The sequence below is a fragment of the Culex pipiens genome, chromosome 3, assembly GCF_016801865.2.
Source record: "Culex pipiens pallens isolate TS chromosome 3, TS_CPP_V2, whole genome shotgun sequence".
Lineage (NCBI taxonomy): Eukaryota > Metazoa > Arthropoda > Insecta > Diptera > Culicidae > Culex > Culex pipiens.
Window position 1 is genome coordinate 54,144,320 of NC_068939.1, and position 24,624 is coordinate 54,168,943.

The window sequence follows — 24,624 nt, forward strand, 5'->3', positions numbered from 1 at the left end:
CCTCGATCGTAACGAAAGCGAAAGCTCATTCATGGTGTGTATGTATTGGTGTTTTAAAAAACAAACACAACAAATCAACGCGAAAAAAAAAACCAACAACAACAACCTTAGCAGCAGATCGTGCTGAGAACGGAGGCAAGAGCTGCAACAACAACAACAACTCCAAACGAGTCAGTCAAGTCAAGCCCGACGCGCGCGCGCAGCTCAGGTAGCTCAGCCTCTCCAGTTTGCATCCGAAATTCGTGCGCATCGGTTCGTCGCTGTTTGGCTGTCTGAGTCTCTCGGGTAGACTCTTCTGAGCTGGGTTGCTGCCGTAGATCGAGCGGTCATCGATCTGCTCTGCTGTCTTCCATGGGGATACGATCGGGAACGAGAATTCCATGACGTAATTCGCGAGTTCGTTTGGTTCTTTTTAGGGGTTTGGAATTGAAAAAAATAAAAAGTACTTCAAGTCGATACCTCAACCTTAAAGTACTAAGTGAAAGGGCTCGAACCCCGCTTGCGTAAAAAAAAGTGAATGAATTCAAGCGGGAAGGTAATTCGAACCAGTTCGTAACCTCAAACCAAAGTTTGCTGCAATGGATCGGTGATCAGTCGGTGTGCAGTTGCTCAGTGTACAGAGTGGAGTTAGAAAAGCGTTGTGCAAATTTACACGAAAGTCACCCGTAGAGATCAAGGAAACCTATCAGCCACCAGTGTCAGGTCAGGGCGGGCAACTTGCGTGCAGTGAGGCAAGCTGTTTTTTTTAAAGGGCACCAAACCAGGCACTTGAAGCTGGGTTTCGTAACAAACAAACGACTTTAGTACTGCACCGAAGGTAGCGCTAGTTTGGCTACCAAAAATAACACAAAAATGGAAGTGGCCTGGCGGTTTCGGATCATCTTTGCGATGGCATTTGCTGTGATAATATTTGGAGACTTGCTCGGCTATGGTGGGGCCAAGAAGGATCCCAAGGATAAATCGACGCTGCTGACGGGATTTTCGGCGGGGCTTGGAGACATCAAGGCGACGCACGAGAATGGTGAGTGACGGCCCATCATTGAAAAAACGGCATTTGTGCACTTTTGTTATTATCTCAATCGAATAACTTAATATCAACTAGCTGGATCCAAATCAAAAGTATTTAGATTTACCAAAAAATGGCCTGGAAGTGTTTTGCGAACTTAATTAGAACTAAATTATTCTGCATGGTCAAAAGAATTACGTTTTTCAACGATTCTCACAAAAACAAAGTTTTAATCATAGCCTGCTAACCAATTCTGCCTGACACGTTGCAAAAAAGGTGAAAATATTAAGAAGTTCAGATAACATAGCTGATGTAGCCAAATATACATTTGGGGCAAATCGTGGTCCTCGAGCTATCTTGTCACAAGTGCATTTTGGACCCAATTGGCAATGCCTCACCTTTTGAGCTTCACTGATCACTAAACTCGATTTCATTCCCGAGACATTCTACGAAAACCCCGTGCAATGTTTTCGCTCTACATAAGACAGTAGTTGCGATCTGATCTTGTCACACCCTGCAAGTGCAACAACTGGCCAAAAGGAATTTAGGTAAAGGGTGTTTTGTCACACGTGCACGCCCGACTAATGGATTTATTTTTGATTGAAAACTTAGTACCTCGGCAACCAATTTTAATCAAATTGTGAGACATTTTACACAATGGTCAGCCAAACAAAACGTGTTTGTTAATGTTTGTAGAGTAGTGCGAAACAAAAGTACACACGGAGGAAAGGTAAGTATTGGTCTTTTTAAAACTTAATTTTCACCTAAAAAGCTCATATTCGGGTTTTCGACTTGTTTTAGGGTAAATTATACGCGTTTACAAAAATAAAGATAAAAATTGAAGTGTGTGAAGTTATTGAGAAAAGATACTTTTTGACCAGTTTGATCTCATTTTTCAAACAATTACTTTTCAAACCATCAAAGAAATTTCAAAATTCCTCATCTTCTTATTTTTTATCATATGTTTTCCCAAAAAGAAATTTGCTGGGCAAAGATACGCACTAAAATTTTCATACATTTTGGTAGGAAAAAAAATCAAACACATTATTATTTAATAAAGTTTGTTTCCCAAAATATCAATGGCACATACACACTTTTCAATTAAATTCATAATTTAATAAGGCTGGTACAAATATTTTTAAAAGCTTTTGTCCCCCCCCCCCCCTTCTAAATTGGCCCGAAAAATCAGGGGGCAAAAAAATATTTTTACAATAAACTTCAAAATTTAAATGAAAATTCAAGGGCAACCAGCTGAAATCAAATTAAAATTCATTCTCCTGCGTTTAAAATCATTTTTAGCATGTTTGGGTTTATTAAAAAATCTTAAGATTTTTTGAAAATTTTCGATGCAAAATCTTTTTTTTCGATACAATTTTTGTTTTTGTCAGATCTTATATTTTTTGAAAACTAATGATTGCAAAACAACTGAACTAGTGTAAAATGCATTTTAAAACGCCTTTTTCATTTAAATGTGATGATTATGGCTTGTTATTCAAATTTTTATATTTTTTTTTATTTTTTTTGCCCCCCCCCCCCTTAACCACGGCCAGCGCCGAGGGACAAAAACTTTTTTAAATATTTGCATCGGCCTAAGGTGAGACCGTCAATCATTTCCAAAGAAAATTGATCATCACTTTCAAATGCTCTGTATTTAGTATAATTTTACGAATGTTTGCATCGGTTGTACCCTTCGAAAGGCCAGGCAGAAATTTTTGATCTAAAACAAATGTGTCACAAAATTTATTAATAAAAGTTTTTGTCTACTTCAAAATTTTAATGAAAAATTATGTGCAATCAGCTGAAATCAATTTAAAATGCATTCACCTACGTTTCAATTCATTTTAACAATGTTTGGGTAGATTTAAAAATCTTATGAATTTTTGAAAATTTTCTCTGTTTATTATCGCAAAAAGTTTATTTTCGCTAAAATGTGTGATTTCGTTAAATCTTACATTTTTTGAAAACTAATGATTGCAAAACAACTGAACTAGTATGAAATGCATTTTGAAACGCTTTTATTTATTTATTTGTATTTCAATATTAATTTATTTTTAATTTTTTTTTTGCCCCCTCCCCTCATCACCGGCCAGAACCGAGGGATAAAAACTAAACCAAAAAGTATCAACTCATGCAAGGTACTATTCTCAACAATTTGTAGAAGGAATTTTGTGAAAATATTGTATAAACGAAGCAACATTTATATTGACTAACGGAAATCCATTTCGTCACCTTATAACGATGTACAGTCATCCCTCATATTCGGAACAGTTTACAGATCGGCCAATGATCAAAAAATCATAGAAAATCAATGATTGAACTTAATGATTCGCATTTACCTTCATTTGAAAGCTTTTCTTGCGATCTTTCGAATGCTGTATCGAACAACTGCAAATTTTAACTTTTATATCAAGTTTTTGAAGAAAAACTTTGACCCTTGAAATCCACAAATTCGGAACAGTTTTTTCTTACGGATGTAAACAAACTTTGGTTCTCTCCATGAGTACATAATTTTTAAAAAATAATGACTTCAGGCACTGAAACCAACGAAACTCATTCTTAGTTATGTTTTATGAATGGTCTGATAGCTTTTTTGTAAAAATATCAGTTAAATTCAGGTGTTCCACAATTGTGGGAGGCACAATAACATCCCACAATTATGAAACAGGCAATTTGGAGGCAATGTTTTGATGCTCTGGATAAAATTATCTTGAAATGAGGTTTTTGTTTAAAAAGTACTACTTTTACCAGTGAAATAGCAAGAGAACGTCCAAATGAAGGTCCTACAAATAGTAGGGTCGACAGAAAAGCTGCATTTGGCATGTTATTGACAAATTACCACAAAGTGTTCCGAATTTGTGGGTGTTCCGAATATGTGGGATGACTGTACAGTAGGGTAAAAGGTAAAAGAGAAAATTTTAGAGAATCCTATAGGTGACATTCTCTGGCTCGGTTCCTTAGTATCTGTGACAATTTTGAGACAAATTGGTCAAGGTTTAGGGATTGCAGGATTGTTTTTATTGTGATTATCTGAGCAGTTGATTTTTTTTCAGATTATTCGTTGAAATAACAGAGACCAAAAAAAAATATTGGAAAAAAACATGCATTGCATAAACCGTAAACCGGGGTAACATTGGAAGGATATAATATTATTTTTCAAATAACTAACTGGTAAAACTTTTATTATTATTTACATTTTTAGTCTGGTGTCACTCATGCTACCAAGTTGATGAAAAAACTAAGTATAATTATTTCGGCTAAGGAACCTCAAATGAGTTGTGGTCGAAATTGGTCAGTAGAATTCCTTATAAATCTCATAAAGCTTGAAGGCGTTTAAACTGAACCATACTTTGTTTTATGTTTTATGCTTTGTTTTTTATTTGAGGGGAAAGCCCGTTTGAGTGGAAAGCCTACCGTTGGGTCCTTCTCAACTAGGCACAAAACCTCTTACTTTTTTTTTATTATCAACAGATTTTACAATCCAAATGACATAGAGGATATTAATTTGGGATACATTAAAAATAGCCCTTTGAGCAAGTCTAGTTCAGTAAGTAGATTTATCAACGCAATTTGTGTTTGTTTTTTTGAATTCAAACGAAACACAAGCTTAGATAACAAACATAAACCGGCTGCTAAAATGCAAATGACAGCGGTCTTTTTATAGCTCGACACAAAAAAATATATATAGAAAATTGTGTGTGGGGTGGATCTAACGATACGAGGCTATTCATCGGAAGTGACTATCCAAAGGCCGGTTAGATAATAAATCGACACGGCGTAAATCCGGCGCCCCACACTAAAGCCCATGCCATTATGGTTGGCTAGTTTCGAACGGCCAACCAAGTTCGGGCGAAAAAAGTTGTTTACCGAATGTTTTTATTAGATTTCTGGCAATTTTGTTTACCATCGAGAAATTAACACTCAGCCAATATCAAATATACTTGAGTTATTTTTCTATGTCCTATGAACCAATTATTCGATGTTAGGTTTTTGGCTGTGTAAATAAACCTTTAATAATAGCAAATTTAAAAACACCCAAAAACTAGAAATTGGATTATTGCTTTCTTTTATGAAATTGCTCGTGTTTTGAAGGTTATTTTTCACGACGACTTGCTTTTTACCACAAAATTATTCAATTTAATAATTTCACGAAACGATGGTCTAACCACCTTGAGCGCAAATCCGTTCAGTGACTCGTCCTCTCTTCACTGCATTCCACGGCTGCAAACTCGATTGCATGCAACCACACGTTCACGCAATTGCATACAAATTGAACAAATCTGTTGCCAAACAACGCACCGTTTGCCGCACTTAACATTCGCTTTCACAATAAAAAAAAAAATTATTTTAAATTTTTAAACTAATTTTTGTAAGTGTCGATACAGAATGTGATAAGATTTGAATTTGAAATTTTTTATCAAATAAAAAAATCATTTTAAATTAACAAATTTCATTCTAAGGATTTTTTTTACTGTGTTGTTAATATTGTTTGCCTTTCCTTTCTGCTTGTTTCAGACATCGGGTCCACCGAAAGTGAATCGTCGGCCCGGCAGACCTACCACGGCGCTGGGCCCGCTGTTGGCACGTCACCCGCCGAACACCAGCTGGACGCGGCCGCCTACAAGGAGCGGCTCAAGAGTTCCCTCCGGGAGGCCTGCCTGCCGAAGCTGCTCTGCGAGATGGCCGCCAAGCCCAACTACTCGCTGAACGTGCGCGAGCGGGACCTGCTCTCGTTAATACGGTATGTTTTAGGGAGCCAAAGGTTTAAAAGGAAACTCATGTCAAAACACTTTTTTAAACAAAATATTTTTAGCAAATGGACAACACCCAAATGTTAAATTCAGATAAAAAATTTGATGTTGCCACTTTCTATATCGTCGTTGTCGTGCTATCTTGTCACACGTAGCCTTATAACGTTCCGAAAAAAACGGAAATGTTTAACATTAATAAACAAAAACTAGTTTACGCAATGTAAACAATAACATTACATTTTGTTGGTTGAACATTCTGTGCATTGTCCCGAAGTTTGGTTGCCGGAGTCCCGAATTATAATTACAAATATTGACGGCAATCGGGCATGTACGAGTGTCAAACGCGTTCTGACCTGAAATCCCTTTGGCCAATTGTCGCACTTACATCAATCTCAGGCTGTGGCAAGATAGCACGACAAGTGACAACAATATGCGGAGGTATTTTGATTTTATTGATTATCTCAGGGTTGAAATCAAATTTTAAGGAATCTATGAAGATCAAAAGGTTAGGCATTGCAGCTCAAAATTCACGTGCGACAAGATAGCACGACAGTTGGCGGAGAATGACTCATAAAAAATCAGTCTTAAATTTCCGCAAGCATGTTCTGTTTGTTCCCAAAACATCGTTAATCAATTTGAATGTCAAAAGCAAACTCAAACAAAATGACTCTTTAAAAAAGCCATCAATACGATGACGAAAAATTGATTCGCCTGGAAGCTTCCACCAAACCAATTCAATCGGGAGCTGGTGTTTGTTGTCATCTTTGGTGATAAAATTGCTGACCAGTGATGAAACTGTGCTGCGAAAGTTATGCCTTCACCGTGACTGGCCAGAGTATCGCTGGTTGCGTTGAAATTACCATCAAAGAACTTTCGCGTGCGACTTTTTTTGCTATCAATTAATTTGAGTTGTAAATGTGATGAATGAAAAAGATTGATTGGGTTTGTGGAAGTATCCAGAACTCAATGTGACCCAATTCAGCACAGGATGATAGTGATAAAATCTTTTTTCTTTCTATAAATAACTTCATATTAAGTTTGGTTCACCTTGACCGTGAGCAGCGCGGAAAGAAACAGCGCTGATAGCAACTACGAAGTCGAGAACTGGTTCTTGGGGCTGGACGATTCTGCCACGAATGGACGGGCGAGACATAAAATATGGTCAAAAGTAGTTGAGGAAATGTGAACGACTAGCCTTATTTTGATTTGTGCGACATTTACGAGTAAATCGGACGTTCAATATAGTGCCAAGCAATAACATAACAAGGTCGACATTGATATAGGCTGCCAGGTAAAAATAAGTTATAATTTATCAAGATAGTCATGTGGTTTGGTCTGATGCTAAGTATCAACTATCAATTTCGGTAGAATGCTCAAACTGAAAACTACCCATCCAAATTATTCGGACACCTTATTACACGTGTTTACCCTTTTCACACTTCATTCCGTCCCCAAAATTGCAACAGGTAAATTTTTATTGCCAAGCTTCATTAGCACGTCGTCGGTTCCTCGTTCTGTTTGTCGTTCCCATAAATGTCAGGTACCTCCCATCCATTTACCCTCGGTAGCAATACTAAATATCCGAAAACAAATCAAACCCAAACAACAAACTCTCCAGTTTGGCCATAATGATCAATTTGTGCACAAATAGCGTATCGTAACGAACCAAACAAAAGAAAAGAGTCTCTAAATGAGCTCTTCGTGGCAGCACCATCAACCACCACCCAAATCGTTTGAACGCAGACACACAGTTTGCACACAGTTGCGGTAGTAGCATCATACAATATAAACAACCCCCCACCACCACCCACTTGAGGTAATCGCACCAGAGGCGTTCACATGTGACACTAATGTGCTAATTAATGAAAACCGAAAACCTGCTGAGATGTGACTGCGTGATGAACGTTTTTTTGGAGGTTAGATTGTGGCCTTGAAAATGGAAAATCGGCGTTATTACCTTGAAATTTGTTGTACTGGTTTTTGAAAAAGTCCAATAAACCAAATTTCCAGTTTTTGCTTTTTGGGTGTTTTTAAAACCGCTTTGCTTCAGGGGTATAAAAAAACACTCAAAAAGCAAAAACTGAAATTTTGGTTTATTGGACCTTTTCAAAAAAAACTCCAGAACTGTTTTATAGGCTAAATAATTGTACAAGAGATGTTCGACATCAAGCTTGCGGTACAAAAATTCAAAATATGGGAAGAGTCCTAAATTGTACAGGTCAGTTATCAAATGAAATTAAAATTACATGAAATTTTTTACCATAATACGTAAATTTTCTTATATTTTTGAAATGCAATTTTTAGTTTAGTAGGTAGTAGTAGAGAGCGCTCTACGATTTCTAAAACTTTTTCGCAAATTTTAAATTGTATGAAGATGTATGAATAGTCTCGTTCTACGCATGTTTGTCCCATGTCATTTTGGGTCGAATCTCACTTTTAGTCATTCTTAAGTTCAATTTGACGCGAAGAAAAATCGATTTGAGAAATCTTCGACAACCCTCATCGGTGGCAATATGTGAAATAGGCTAATTATCAAATCACGTTTTTAAATCTCTTGAATTTTGAAGTACCGTAAAACCGGGTGACTTTGAAAGCCGGAGTGACGTTGATACAGTTGAGATTTTTTTTTTGTAAAATGAAGAGTACAAATTAGATACAAATGCTGTGAAATCATACTGACTACGGAAGAGAAGTGTCCAAAGTATCTCAAGAAGAAGTTTTCATAAAATTTTGAAAAGTTTAAATAGTTAGTTTATCATAATTAGGAAAATGTTGATAAATAGCATTTTTTTGTATTCCCAAAGTGTCATGATTTTCTCAATGAACATGATTTTGAATCGGAAAACGGAATGCATTTTCGGATTCTTTGGACAATATAATAATATTAAGTGTTTTTGAAATATAATTCAAAAAATATTTATAATAAAAGGCTTTTTCTGTAGAAAAAAATTCATATAAAATATCAAAACTTTTGATTCGTGCTTCGAATTCTGTTTAAAATGCAATATGAATTGATAATTTTATAAACAAAACTAGTTTTCACGAATTTCAGGAAAATTTATGATTTGTATACAATTTTACCTAAAATGAATATGTGGTTTGTTAAAAAGCTTATAAACTTAATAGTAATATAAACATTGATTTTTGGAACATTTGACTCAAAAATAAAATGTGAATACCTTAAATCTGAGTTTAACAAGAAAAATGACTATAAAAGTCACCCCAGAATTCAAATTATGAATTTTCAACGCAACTATTTTTAAAGCACTTTTGAAAAAAGTTGTTTTCTAAGATAGATCTTGTGTGGCCTATCCCAGTGCATGTTTTAATAATAACAATCTTGAGAAAAACCTTGACAGTTGGAAAATACTCCAAAAATATTTTGAAATCCTCTTAATGTCACCCCGGTTAACGGTACTCATATTTTAATTAAAACATTCAATATAACGCCCTTTTGAAATGTTTAAAAAAAAAAATAATGTTTAAGAAAAGATTGGAACATTTCACAATTGCTTGATATTTAAAAAAGGACAATTGGACCATTAGTTGCTGAGATATCGACATTAGAAAATGGTGGGTAGTTTAGGTGTGACTTAGAAAACATCATTTTTTCTTTTTTTAAACCTTAGCATACATCTCAGCAACTTAGGGTCGTTAAACAAAAATCAAAAAAGCAAAATATAGAGTGTTTCTCAGCTCTTCAAAAATATATTTTTCAAAAGCAGGCAAACATGGGTACAAAATAAATAACTGCGACTATTTTCAAAAAAGTTACCTAAATGGTTATAACTTGAAAACGGTGTATCTTATCAACATTTTACTAAGCTACTTTTTGATTGCAAATTTAATTTTACTCGAAACACGAAGTTGAAATTTTTTTGCGACCTACATTTCAATTTTTTTTAAATCAGTATTTATTCAAAAAATCGTGACTCGGTCAAAGATTTTTTGCACATTCTGGAATTTCCTAAAAAGTTGGCACTCCTCTAAAACACATCAAAAAATAAAAAAATAAAAAATAGTGATTTTTTTGTGAATCAGGATTTAGTGACAAAAAGTGAAATTAGAAATCAACAGAAAAATTCACCGTGTATCATTTTTTTTAAGTGTTGTCCTTATCCATACCTACAGCTTTGCAGAAGACCCCAAATCGATCAAAAAATTCCTTCAAAAGATACAGATTTTTTGTATGGACAGCTGCCAAATTTGTATGTAATATTATATGGACAAACCAATGATGCAGAATGGGTACTTTAGGCATACCAAAGGCACAAAAAAAGTTTCAGCCAGATTAAAAAATACAAAAATTAAAATAAAAAAAACGATTTCGTAGAGAATTGCTCTATTTTCAAAATTCTTGCACAGCAAAAAAAGCTATGTAAAATCGCATGCAAAAACATGCACATCACCTTTGTGAGCAAGATAGCCAAGGAGGTTGGTGCGTGGATTTAGTAATCTGAATTTCACACTCTCCGGTTTGATTTTATTTTTGGGGTGAACAGACCTGATTTTTCTTCAATATATGCTTTTTGTGTACACGTTTTTTCATACAACATTACATGCTTTTGCTCACAAAGGTGATGTGCATGCTTTTGCATGCGATTTTACCATCGGTTTTTTTTTGCTGTGAGGATGAGTTCAGGCTCAAAGATTTTCACAAACCTCGATGATCCGTAGTTTACTCATAATTCCATTTTAATAAAAAATGGGTAAATTTTTGATTGTTGCCATTTTGGCCGCTAACTTCGTTTCGAAAATCTCAATAACTTTCGAGTAGTTTTGGGATCATATTCGAGCTTGACAATCAAAACCAACACAACGACAACATTGTTTTTATGCGTAATAAGACTATCTAAAGAATTATTTTTTAAGTGAAATATTTCAGAGACCTTTGGATAACCGAGTCTGGAATGTATTTAAAAAAAACGAAAAACATATAAACATAATTCATTATAGTATTGTGTGTCTGTAAAACCATAACAATAAATCAAATTCTCAATATTTTTGAATGTTGGTAATGAGTATTTTTTGAAAAACTTACTTTTTAATAAACTAAAAAAGTAGTAAAATGGGTAATGAAGCTTTGTATATCAATAAATATACCAATGACAGCGCAAACATACCATGTGAAAGAAAAAATGCCTTTAGTGTGGGAGTGAGAATACAGTGAGAGATGTTCGAGTGCATTTCTCTCTCTAAAATTTCCTAAGTACACAAAATACTCTCGCAAATTCATTTATCCACTCAAACAATTACAAGGTCGGGTCCAACATTATAAATCGATAAACCAGTTTTACAGCACAATAGCGCAATAAACTGAACAACTTATTGTCAAATTCAACAGTTTACTTCAACATGGAAACGACACTACATTAGAAAAATTGCCAAATAAACTTTATGTCATTGAGATAATTTGAAACACTTTTTTTTCTCCCACACACTAGCACAAAATTAGCATTCAATAACTTTAACTGTATGCACAAAAAACGAAAGTGAATGGAGAAAAAAATAAAACTAAAATTACTCAACCGTTGCAAATCAAGCACAACTTATTACCTCATAGTCTTCCGACCAGTTCCCTCAACCTACTCTTTGCACATGATATGGATATATATTTGAAAAGGGTATTTGTACGATTTTTAAAATTATATTTCAAAAAGAATTGTATGCTCTGAACAAAAAAAATCTTTTTCATTTACGTCCTTTTCAATTCATTCTCCACATTCGTGCACTAGTAAGGTGTGCTCCTTTTTGGTCTCCAGACCGGACCGCATTGTTAGCAACATGGCACAACCACCAACACGTAAAAACATACGTGTAAAGAAAACAAGAAACATGCAAAACCCGTCCACGTGACGGTCACCGTATAGCTGTCGACGAGTTGAACTCTTTATTTTGGCTACAAGCCGTTTTTTACTGTTCCGTTGACGGGCGTGGGCTTCTACCATTTTGTTGTTTGTAGTTGTGTAGTGTAACAATGGGTTGGGGTAATGTGCTAAATGTGGATCGTTTATGTTTCAATTTAGGACTACAATAAAAGTTTGATTTACGAAATCTATCTTATTTTTGTCCTTGAATGTTGTGCAACATAAACCAAAACAATGTTGCACAATTGACACACTGCCCCTTGATTGCAGCATACTCTCATCTGCATTGAAGGTTAAACTTGAAGCAACCAACCGGGTCTCTGTTTTTTTTTGTGGTCGTTTCGCCGAATAATGAGAAGTAAAGTCGGGTGTTTATTTTGACCCACTTTGCCACGGGGACTGCAAGCGATGCCACCAATTTGCATTCGGCATGTTTTTTGTTTTGCGGTCACTTTTGGGTGACCTTTAAAGCGAAACATGCAGCAGAGGCAGAGTGATGTCGTTTTGTTATTATTGCTTGTGCTGTGTTTGGTTGCCAGCGCTGTGACGTGTGGTTGGGCGGATTTCACGTGAACTCATTTGTTTTGTACATGTTTTTTCATGCTATTGAAAATTAAAAAAAGAAATGTTCAGTAAAGTCAATGCAATTATAAAATAATAAATTTTTAAAACTGTTTTAAAACAAATCAAATTTGCCCAACTTCAAGCAAGATTCCAACAATTAAGTAATTATCACACTTTGAAACAACAAACGTTCAAAGGTTTGGTTTCTCAGATTGAAACCGTAACGCTTCAGAGCTCTTTAATCAGATTTCAAACTGTTTGTCAACTCCAATCCACCGGAAACGCCCCAGTCGATGGTTTCAAAAGTTTGATAAAGCAGTGTTGCCATCCAACCATGTCACTGACCGATTCTGCGACACCAATCTACGCCCATGGAGCAGCTTCCCACTGCTGTCCGAAGTCATTGTTTTATCTTGACACCATTGTTCTATCTTGTCACATATTGGTTTAAGATATTTTGTGAAATCGTTAACAAGCATTTTAATGGACAAGGTGCAAAAAGTTCCCCATCATTCCAATGAAGTTTTTTGGGAATTGTTTGAATTTATAAAAACTACAACAATAATAAGGATTTCTCAATAAATATGAGAATTTTTATTTTTTAGTTGGGATTAAATTTTGTGTGTAACTTTTCTCTGACATTTTGCATCATTAGTTTGTCAGCGAAAGTCTCCATTCAATTTTGGCAGCTATCCATACAAAAAGGCTATTAAAATATTCAAAAATCTTTATCTTAAAAAAAGTTTTTCTGATGACGCTTGCAAAGTTGTAAATATTGCTCAGGATTTCTCACAATAAAAAACTACACTCTAAAAAGATAAAATGCTTTTGTTCGACTGTTAACCAAAAAAATTTTCACAGTGTAAACATTTTTGAAAAATTTCACTTTTGGAAATGTTTTAATTTTCTAGGGTGCGTTGCAGAATGAACCACCTTGCTGGGCAGAATGGGCCACTTTAAAAACAAGCAATTTCGTCTAATACAAAGTTGAAGGGTGATAAGAAATGACTTAAATAACCTTTCCAACATAGTTTCCATGAAGTTTGATCACTTTTATAAAAATAGTCACTTAACAAAACAAACATTTTTTAAGAAAGTTTAAATAGTGTCTTATCCATGTTTACAAGTAAGCATCAAAGCAATTAAAATATCAACTAATTTTGCATTTAACGTGATTTCTGAAGCTACCAGGAGTAAAATTATCCATTTAATCCAAATTTCATAACTTTTGAGTGTTTTTGTAAGGCAGGATAAGGGTGGCCCATTTTGCCCCCGAGTTTATTTTTATTTAACACTTCCACCACCAAGCCTCTAAATGATTTGAAGGTTCCGTTGGTGTTTGATTACCTTCGTAATAGCTCCTGGAAACATTCTAAATATTGAACAAACTTCTTCATACAATCTAACTTTTCAGAAAGCTTATTTAAGAACCTCGAAACAAACAACATTTGCGTGGTTTTGTCAATAATTTTACATTTTTGCTCATAATTCGAAAAATATAATGAATTCAAACGTAGTATTCGATGTGGTGACGTTATTTTACGTTGCCTTATAGTTGGTCCAAATCCATTCTAAAAGCTCAAATCCAAGGGTGACCCATTCTGCCCCTGGTCCATTCTGCCTGAATAAAACGTGGAAAATTCAGACTGTTTTTTTTAAGCTTTAGGCTGGTACATATTTTATATTTAAAGAGGTAGGTATGTAGTTTTTAAATATATAGGGGGAGAGGGGGTAATATGCAACCCTGGGGCAAAATGCACCCCCAGCTTTTCTCGTTGTTAGGCAGAATTTTCGAGAAAAAAAACATAGGAATTGGAATTGCTGGCAAAATATGAACATTATATTACGAAAACAGCTTAAGTTATTTGTAAAATTTAAAAATATTGTGTTTTCATCTAGTTTTCATTGGACTTTTAACATTACTTTTGAGAAAGGTAAAAAGCATTCATTGAAAAAATGTGTTTTTCCCTTCATAATCAACATTTTTATAAAAATTATGCCGGATTCAGATGAGAAAAAATATTTCCAACAATTTGGTGTACAAATTTCCAATAGAGAATTTGCAGCAAAGCTAAAAGACACATGTCTCCACCTATGAACAAATAGCGTAAACCTATGATTTTTTTTGAAAAAATGTGTTTTTTCCTTCATAATCAACATTTTTATCAAACTTATGCCGGATTCGGATGAGAAAAAATATTTTCAAAAATTTGTTGTATAACTTTCCTATATTTGTTTGATTTTTCTATGAGAAAACTATAAATTTAGAAAAAGAAAGTAATTTCGACTATTTGGCAAGAAAGTCTGTCAAAAATCAATAAAAACTGTAGAATATACGATAACACATCTGTTATCAACTAAATAACTGTTTATTTCATTGATATATACAGGGAAACTCATTTTTTCGTGTTCAAAAACATGTTTTTTGAAAAAAATTGATGTTCATTATTTTAAGAAAAACAATTTTTCTCGTCGTTTGCAAACAGTTTTATTAAGATTGATGCAGGGAATCATGAGAAATAAGCAATTTTGTTCTTCTATCCAGCAGAAAGGAATACGATTTTGGGCAAGTAACCTCATTTTGGCGCCACCTACATTTGAAACTCAGTCGCGCTGCAAAACCTCAATATTTGTTTGATTTTTCTATGGAAAAAACTGTTAATTTAGAAAAAGATAGTAATTTGCACTATTTGGCAAGAAAGTCTGTCAAAAATCTATCAAAATTGTTGAATATACGTTAACACATCTGTTATCAACTATATAACTGTTTATTTCATTAATATATACGGGGAAACTCATTTTTTCATGTTCCAAAACATGTTTTTTAAAGAAAAAGTTCACAAATTTTTGCGCGCCCAAAAATTGATGCTCATTATTTTAATGCAAAAAAATATTCGTCTTTTGCAACCAGTTTCATTAAGATTGATGCAGGGAATCATGAGAAATAAGCGATTTTGTTCTTTAATCCAGCAGAAAGGAATAAGTTTTTTTGGCAAGTAGCCTCATTTTGGCGCCACCTACATTTGAAACACAGTCGCGCTGCAAAACCTCAATGGTTGCTTGAATGCAATTTGAAATATTTTTAGATATTTGTTATATTTTTACAATTTTGAGGTTTTTCAAGACTTTTTTTTCAAATCGATGACGTAGAATAATAGTAGTTTTAGAACATCTAAGGCTGGTACAAATTTCATTTAAAGTTTTTGCCCCCCCCCCCCCCCCCCTTCCCTTCAAAATTGGCCCAAAAAATCAGGGCGAAAAAAATATTTTTCAAAAAACTTCATTTTTTATGAAAATTTAAGTGCAATTAGTTAAAATCAATTTAAAATGAATTCCCCTGCGTTTAGAATCATTTTTAGCATGTTTGGGTTGATTTGAAAATCTATTGAATTTTTGAAAATTTTCGATGTCTACTTAGCGATAGTAGACATCGAAAATTTTCAAAAATTCAATAGATTTTTTTTTGCTAAAATTTTTATTTTCGTCAAATTTTACATTTTTTGAAAACTTTTATTGCAAAACAACTGAACTCGTGTTAAATACATTTTAAAACACTTTTTCCGTGCAAATGTTGAAACTATGGCATGTTATTTTAATATTTATATGTTTTTATTTTTTTCCAATTCCAAAAATTGACACGGTACAAAATATCACAACGAGTGACCGTGTGGTAAGCCAGCACGACGTTGACAAACTATGGCAGCAAAGAACCGCACGCCGTGTCGGGGACGGACGCGGGTTGACACGATGGTCCGCGTACAAATTGTGCAAGTCATTCGCAAATCGCCGATTCGGTGGGCCTGGTATTTTTTTTTTCTCCTTTTGATTGATCCGATCTCACTGAAACGGTGACCTAATGGCTAGTTTCAACGCGAGCAGTCTTTTGATGTTTAATGTTGTCACACTGCCGAAAAGTCTTGCAGGTCAGTGCATTGGAAAGGTAGTTGATCTTGGTCGTGTTTTTTTGTGGAATAGATTATGTCGTGAATGATTCAAATCATCACACAGAAAAAGTGCTGCGTCATTTGATGATGTTAAAATATTGTTGTATATATTTATAAATAAATTTCATGCATCAAGACTTTGAAAATTTTTGAACAACGTGCTTAAGAAGCTTTATTTATTAATTTTGTCCTATAAACATATGAAACACAAAAGCTTATAGGACCTTTAAAAAAAACTCTAGATTTAAACTAGAATTAATAAAAGAGGTACAAGAATCTCAGCAGAAAGATTTTTTTTCAGCACAATCAATGTCCCCCTCCCAATCGTTGAAGTCTCCCTCAAAATGCCGTACAAAGTGGGCTTGGACAAAAGAACAGAAAAAAAGACAAAAAGTTTCCATGTGCAAACAAAGTATAAACATCGACGTTACGTAAGTTCGCTAGTAGCCAATCTGACTGTTTTGTCTGCTTCAGAGGCTGCTGCTGCCGGCTCCCTCTCTTCTGGGGTGCTGGTTGCTTCCACGGTGCCGGTTGCTGGGGAGGTCTTTGTGCTGCTGCGACTGTTACTCAACAGTTCGTTAGCGACTGTCTGCGTCTAACTTCTCGCGGTTGACGCCGTTAGCTCTGATCAACTGAGAATAAGCCGATTTCGCGGGTGGTCAGAGATGCGGGAGTTTTTTTTCATGTTAGGTTTGTAATTTAATCAGACTATTTTTGTTAGAACAAATTTTTAAATTTTCATCATTATTTTTTATTTCAAATGCAACTTTAAAATGTTTTACAGCACTGTCACTAAAACCATCAACAAGCTAAGCATTGTGCTTTGTTGTTTTAGTGAGATTCCGTTTTACGTAAGGAGAAAAAAAGTCAAATGAGCAGATTTGAGGGAAGAGATTCTCAATTGCGTAAGGGACAGCGCTTATCTTGCAACGTATTAACGATGAGCTTAATTAAAGTGCTTTAAAACGTATTCCGCAAATGGTCAATCAACTGATGCAACCTTGAAATCGTGGTTTGTTCTTCAATTTTGATCACAATCTTTGCTTGACTGTGGAAACGCAAATCACGAGTTTATTCAACCGATTAGCGCCGATTGCATCATCTTGAGGAACGAAATTATTGGACCTTGGCCAGATAGGCATCGATGTGAACTGAATGCAGCTTTTTTATTATCACTTTGATGAACAAATGCGCTGAAAATGTGTTATCTTAAAAGCGTAGTTTTGGCTTATATTTGGCAAGGCTATGGAGCCAGCTCGAAATTGGTAAACTGTGATTTTTTTTTATTTAGAATCAGTAACAGAGTAGAAGAATAGAGCCCGAGGAAAAAACTCATTTTTTTAATGCAATTTCCAAAAAAAATACTTAACAAAACGTCAACTAAGAATCTAATCAAATTTACGTACAGTATAAACATAAGGGGTTTGCATTTGTCTTTCAGAATGTAACGAAATAGTTTTTGAAAAAATATAATTTTGGCAATTTTTGACTAGTTTTTCCAACTTTTAGGCTCGTTTACTCAACCGTGTGCTTTAAAATAGTATTTTCTGCAACAAGTCGTACCAAATGAGGTACACCGACGAGTGCTGGAAAAATAAGTTTTGCTGCAACGACTTTTTTGCCATTCCGAAACCCTTTAAATGGATTTGTAAGTCATGTGTTCATTTAGTGTAGGGTATTTTAACCATTAGTGAACCCCCTAGTTAAGCCGACGTGCATTTTTCACAATTTTTCAATATTTTAAAAACTATTTAATAACCCTTTGTACAAAACAATGAAATCTTAAGTCTTTTGAACAATTCTGACTCTTTGTTTCATCAAGTATTTGAAACAAACACGTTTTTTGCCAGTTATGGACCCCCTTTTTTATAGTCCACTGTAGAATAACTGTTATTTTTAAATCAAATTTAACCGATATTTGATGTTTTGATGTATGATGTGGATCTAATGATAGTTAGGAGCGGCCGTGGCTTACTGGTCACGGTTTTCGCTTTGTAAGCGAATGGTCTTGGGTTCGATTCCCATCTGCTCGCAACGAGAAAGTATAGGAAATATAAATCTTGAAACTCTGAACATGAACGAAAAATCAAAGTCACTCGAGTCGGGGTTCGATCCCCCGTCCTTTGGATTGGTAAGCAAAAATGCTAACCACTATGCCTTCGTGACTTGGTGAGCTATGACTGGAATTAGGAATACTGTCACTATCAACTATATACGCGCTGGGTTCTTGTCCATTTGACAAGGGTTCGGAAGTTCTAAATAACGTTTGAATCCGATTGGTCCAAACGTTGTTCAGGGCGGGGCTTGTCGATAAAGCTGAAGTACCTCGCACTCGGCTAGTCAGCGTAGAAATGGGTCACCGAAGCTCGGCAGAGCTAACACCTTCCAAATGCCTATGCAAGTTATTTGCATGTATAGAATGTAGATCTAAAAATACATGGAAACAACTCAATTTGTAAGAAACGACCGCGTGGTCCCGTTTGGTTGGTTGCACACACACACACACATGATGTGGATCTAATGATAGTTATAAAGATTAAACAAGGGCATTTTCTAACCTTTCATTGTAATCAAATAAAACACCATAAAAACCTTTCCAAAAAGATCAAAGAAAACGTGTCAAAACCCAAAGTTATACTCTCCAACATTTTTTTGATTTAAACGATTCATTGGCTCAATGCATGGACACTTGTCCTATAACTCTGTTGAAAGGGTGTTTTTCGGAATTGCAAAAAACATTGTATGGAACTCGATGCAAAACTTGATTTTGTCATCACTCATAGTATTGATCCAATTCGGTGAACCTCATTGGATAAATGTACGACTCGTGTTGAAAAAATCATTTTTTTTTTTTTGCAGCTGTACTTACCAAATAAAAGATTTGTAGACAAAAACAAATTGTGATTTTATTGATTTTTGCATTAAAAACCTTCAGAGGGTTCACTACAGGAAAGGGTTCCACTAATGGATAACGTACCCTATTTAGTCAATTGCTCAGTATTAGGACTGATTGTTTATCTACCCATTTTTTTATTCAGTCAATTCACCGTTTAAATCAAAACGATGTTGAAAAGTACCATTTTTCAAATCACTCTAAAAAGTATTCACGGAACACGTAATTTAAAAATGAAAAACAAGTTTCTAAGTGAAATAGTTACCTTTCTGGGTTATTGCAGATTCGACAAGTTCATTTAATTTCTCATAAAATGTCTCTCGATTCTTGACAGTTGTGTAACGGGAAATGGCAGCGAATTCGAAAATGTTTCTTTAACTTTTTTTCAATGAAAAATATTTTTTTCAGAATTTTGAGAAGCGCAACTTTTTCAGAACCTGTTATCACAAATTTTCATATCTCAGTTGGTTGCAATTTTAAAAATTTCATTTGATGTTATGAAATATTTAAAATTTTGAGCAGTTGAAAATATATATTTCAATGCCTTTTGAGGCAGACTTAAAAATATTTAAATATGAGCTCACACCATTAATTATAAATTTGTCTAATTTTTTAGTATGTGTTTCCTTAGCACCAACGATGCCAGCATATTGTATGGGAAATCTATATTTTCTGTATTAATCTGTAGAAAGTAATTTGTAATTTATCTGTATCATATTAAATTCAGAGCCATAAAAGAAATTTTGAATTTTTTTCTCATCAGATTTAAGCTTTTCAACCATATTAAAGCATGGTTCAATTGCTAAATTAATGAAAATTTTAAATATGATCATTTTTTTCTAAATCTGTGAATACAGACATTTGTGATTTTTGGGATCGAAAAATCTGAAAAAAACACTTCTGGCATGGCTGCTAAACAAACTCAAATTCGTTCTGTATCTTGACACGATCTATTAAGTGCTATACAATGTTCTTCAAAGCTATTCCTCAGAAAAACCCTCATGATAATCATCATAATAAAAAAACTGATTGAGTTTTTTGATTTGCTCCCTGAAAAGTTATAAAAAATAATAATATGAATCATATCAATATCAATCAAAGACAATAAAGTTAAAATTTCCAGAAGAGTATTGAGTGTTTTACTTGAAAATGCCATAACATTATGCCAATATCATATTTTTTTATTAGTTTTAAAAACAGCTTGTATTAACAATGAATGGATATTTTTTTTATAAGATTCTTGAAAATTGTATTTGTTGTTTTATTGGTTAGATAAAGCTTTAAAAAATTGAGTGTACTCAAAAATCAGCTCGCTTAAGGAGTGTACTCATAACAATTCATTTGAGCTAATGCGCCTGAATGTCGACAACCAGCCAAACATTGTTCATCCACACACAGTTGCGTTCAAATGTTGCTAGCCAAAATAACAAGCTATTTCTACCTCTCTCTCTCTCACTCTCTTCACCAGCTCCACCACGTTATCGCTGACGATGGCCGTGAGCCCGACCAAGTGGCACTTTGCCGCCCACATGGGCCAGCTGCTGCGGGACGCCGGCGACAGCCTGGTCACGCCGATGGGCTGCTCGCACCTGTGGCCAAGCTGTCCGTACAGCTCCAAGAAGCTACTCAAGCTCACCAACGTGGTTCAGCTCAAGTGAGGAAGGGCGACTCCGGAAGCAACAGCAGACTGATGACCGAATGACGTCCACAGAGTCCAGTTTTTGGGGAAACTCCCACGCAGTCGACGATACGATACAAGAAGCCATACTCAGAAAAGGAAATACTATGCATCGCGAGTGAGATATTTGCAGTGAGATGTGCAGTGAGAACGTGCCGAAAGAGATGAAAGGATTGTACGATATTTGAAAGTGTTCAAGATCTACAGTATGAATGTGTTTCGTGAGTGATAGCGTGTAAATTTATGTTTTGTTTGAAATAGGACATTTGAAATTGTGATTTAAGATAGTTTGTATATAAGATGGACATAGTACTGTATGCTAGAAAACAAAAAAACTGCAAATAAACAAATAAATCAAAGACAAAAATGTTCATCCTGAACATGCGTTCCTGAATTTTGTTTAAAAAACTGGAAAGTTTTTGATAATGAAGCTCATTTTACTTTAATTTCACAAGTTAGTCGCCTGTTGCATCACTAGTGAGTACAATTGTGCTTAGATAATCGCGAAATCTCATTCTCCACAGTCCTTATGTACTAAGCGCTGGTTGACTGCAAAAAGATAATCTCTCCGATTTACCCTCTTCCTGATCCGCACCGTAGCCGGGAATAATAGTGAGAGAGCTCAATTTGCAAAATAATCACTCTAAGTGGTCGGATTTCCGGTGAAGGAGAAAATTATAGTGTGGCGAGGAAAAACTCCGGCCAGCTCATCCTTTGATAAGAGCTGGGGGGAAAACGAAAACAGTAAACTATATTGAGGGTGTTGAGCAATTGAGTAATTCACTTAGTATGTTGACGTTTCGAATGAACATCAAATTTGCTGTGAAGGTGAGCTAAAGATTTGAAAAATGATATTGGTTTTTTATGTAATATTTCGGGAAAATAAATTGAAACTGAGAAAATTATTCACTAGATGAGAAAAGCATCTAGTCAAATGAAGCCTCGTGCCGTCTGATAAGAACATATTCCGCTGACCAGCATCCACTCTCGCTGGACCAGCTAGGACGATTGAGGATAATCTAGTGCGGAAAAACAACCAAACCGAGCGGGAAAAACTTCGGATCGGTGCGCGTTCTCGGTCCCGGAAGATTTATGGCATTCAACAGTTTCGACGGTACGACGGTATCAGAAAAACCATTTTTCTCGCCCACCCACGCAAGTGGGCAGTCTTTTTTTTTTTGTTTCCCATGAGGTGGGATGTTGGCGTGGGTGGTCAAGTGTTTTCTAACTCACGAAGCTGGCTGCTGTACGGTGAGAATGGTGTTTCACGTTGCTTTTGTGATGTTAGTGCAATAATTCGTGGACAGTTTTAAACCAGGGTATTTTACCGCTAAACTTATTGTGACAATGTTTTTGATAGGCAACTAAAAATGTTTTCGTTACTCTTACAGATTTTTTAAACAATCAGGGAGAAAAACTATGGACGTAAAACGATTGGAAACAATACATTTTTTGAGAGCTTTTTTAAAAGATTCAAATAAACAACAAAGAAATAAGTTTTGCTATTCAAGTGTTTTTAATGAAGTAATTTCAAAAACAATTACTTAAAAAAAACAACAAAAATGTTATATTTTCCACCATTTAACAAACACAATAATTCATTAAAATCGTGATTGTGCTATCTTGTCACACGTTGCTTTTTGGCGTTCCGAGCAGAACGCGTTTTAATGAACAAATCACGAATACAAAATTTCATAAAAAGTCTCTTGAAAATGTCCTGCAAAAATCAAATTTTACTTAGCAATCAATTGATTTCAGGAAATGTACTGAACCACGACAAAAAGAATTATTGAAAATTGAAAAAAATTAGTGAGAAATAATCGTTTTTCGGTACCGTCATCTGGGGCGAATTGGGACACATGGGATGAATTGGGACAGTTGTTTAAGGCAATGTTGCTGCCTAATATTTTTATATATGTTTTAAGTGGTTTCGGATACACCAGAATAAAAGCAACAAAATGTGTACATCCATTTCCAAATTTGAAGCATTTAACTGCTCTAAAACGTGCTGCCCCTATTCAGCCTGTAGTGCCGATTCGCCCCAGATGACGGTATTTATGTTTACTGATCTTTTCAGTTTATTTCAGTTGAAGAACACTGAGTTCTACTAAAAGCTCGGCATAATATTATTATTCTCACAGCTGTCACTTAGAAAATCACAAAATTTAATTTAACAGAAAATTTATTAAATCCACCAAAAAGATGATTTTTAAGAAACTAAGTAACTCAAAACTTTCTGTTAGTTTTTCTCTTAACACTAAGTTGATTTGCGGGTGCCACGATATCTGGAGATAGAATGGACCAAATTGAAATTTCTAATTTGTTTTGCTAATTGATGAAAATGTATATTTCAATGCTCTGAAACAGATTAAAAAAAAGTCGAGGTGTGTACCCATACCAGATTTGCTGATTTACATATATGTAACCCCTTACTTCTCATTGAGAGCATATTTGAATACAGTACTGACATCACGATTTTTTCAAAATAAATTTTACATATATGTAAATATGGCTTCAATTGGGTTTAATGTTTTATAGATATTAATTTTGAATGTTAGAGAACAATAATTTAGGCACCAGGTTGCATTCAAAAGAGAAGATCTAGCTACAAACGCTGAAATAATCTCAAAAAGTTTGAAAATGTTTGAATTCCAAGAACTTTTTTATGGAATTACCCTAACGAAATTGCAATATTATCAAACTGAATGTATTACTTGATCTGAATCTATCATCAATTTAAGCCAAATTTATAAAAAATATTTTTTTGGTTTTAAAATGGTTTTTTTTTAATAATTTATCATGAGTTTATATTGAGATTATGTTTAAAAATTGCATATTATTTACCTAAAAATGGTTGTTACTTTTTACCAATACGTCCAAAATAAATTTAAACAAAAATGTTTGTTTGTTTTTCTGAAACTTAACCCCATTCTCGGACGATACGTTGAGCCGAACAGTCGATAGTGGCAAACGCTCCCGAAAAAAAAGCAAATTTCTCGCGCGCGGCGCGGCCGTAGTAGTAGTGTGTGGTGGATTAGCGGAATCTATTGTTTAATAGATAAAGACATGGAAACCGGAGTTCGAAAGAACACGCTGAAGCTCTGCTTCCAGCAAGGCTCGAAGATACCCTCGAATCTCGAGGTTCTGAAATTTGTTACCGGAACTCTGGAACTGGGAGCGGCCGATCTACATTCCGTCTACAAAGACGAGAATGATGGTTCGTTCTACATCAAACTCATGGATGAACCAACCTTTACCGAGTACTGTGGTAGGCTCGAGGAGCTGTACATGTTCAGGTACGACGACGATTCAAGGTCACCTGTTACCCTCGTGGTGGCCAGTCGAATCTTCCGCTACGTACGCATTTTCAATTTGCCGCCGGAAATAGACGACAAGACCATCGCGCAAGTTCTCGGGCAGTTTGGCACCATCCGTCAACACGTGCGAGAGCGTTACTCGCCCGAATGTAACCTCAACATCTTCAATGGCGTCCGTGGCGTGCATATGGAGATTGCGAAGGAGATCCCGGCCGGCCTGTTCATCGGACACTTCCGGGCCAGGATATACTACGACGGACTCAAGAATCGATGCTTCTTTTGCAAGCAGGAGGGACATGTGAAATCGAATTGTCCCAAACTGGCCAACAGTTCGTCAGGCAGCGGCGGATCACGGTCCTATAGCACCGTGACCGCCCAGGGGAGGCCTGTTAACGCACCGTACCTTAGCGTGCCGCCGATGACACCCGTCATGGAACGACTCGTGAAAGCAGTTCAGGAACCAGTCCCAAGCGCTGAAAGAGACAAATCGGCGACCAGCCCACCGGCAGGAGGACAAGGTTTGTCCGGCCCGGCGACTCCGCCGACGGAAGCAACAGGTACACCAGCAGTCATCGAAGAGCCACAAGTAAGTGCGGAAACTAACCAG

The 24,624-nt window shown here is 35.4% G+C and overlaps 1 protein-coding gene across 1 annotated transcript; it reads left to right on the forward strand.

Moving 5' to 3' along the window:
• Window positions 1-216: 216 nt before the first annotated feature.
• On the forward strand, window positions 217-21,085 carry LOC120428827 (uncharacterized). The gene is made up of 3 exons (XM_039593935.2): window positions 217-1,021; window positions 5,519-5,744; window positions 20,491-21,085. The coding sequence occupies exons 1-3, from the start codon at window positions 853-855 to the stop codon at window positions 20,678-20,680; spliced, it is 585 nt and encodes a 194-aa protein (XP_039449869.1). The 5' UTR covers window positions 217-852; the 3' UTR covers window positions 20,681-21,085.
• The last annotated feature ends 3,539 nt before the right edge of the window (window positions 21,086-24,624 follow it).

What these genes read in the sequence shown, in the direction of transcription:
- LOC120428827 (XM_039593935.2), top strand. Translation starts at nt 853, where the DNA reads ATGGAAGTGGCCTGGCGGTTTCGGATCATCTTTGCGATGGCATTTGCT. An exon ending in CAAGGCGACGCACGAGAATG is followed by an intron (nt 1,022 to 5,518) that starts GTGAGTGACGGC and finishes TGCTTGTTTCAG; the next exon opens with ACATCGGGTCCACCGAAAGT. An exon ending in GACCTGCTCTCGTTAATACG is followed by an intron (nt 5,745 to 20,490) that starts GTATGTTTTAGG and finishes TCTCTTCACCAG; the next exon opens with CTCCACCACGTTATCGCTGA.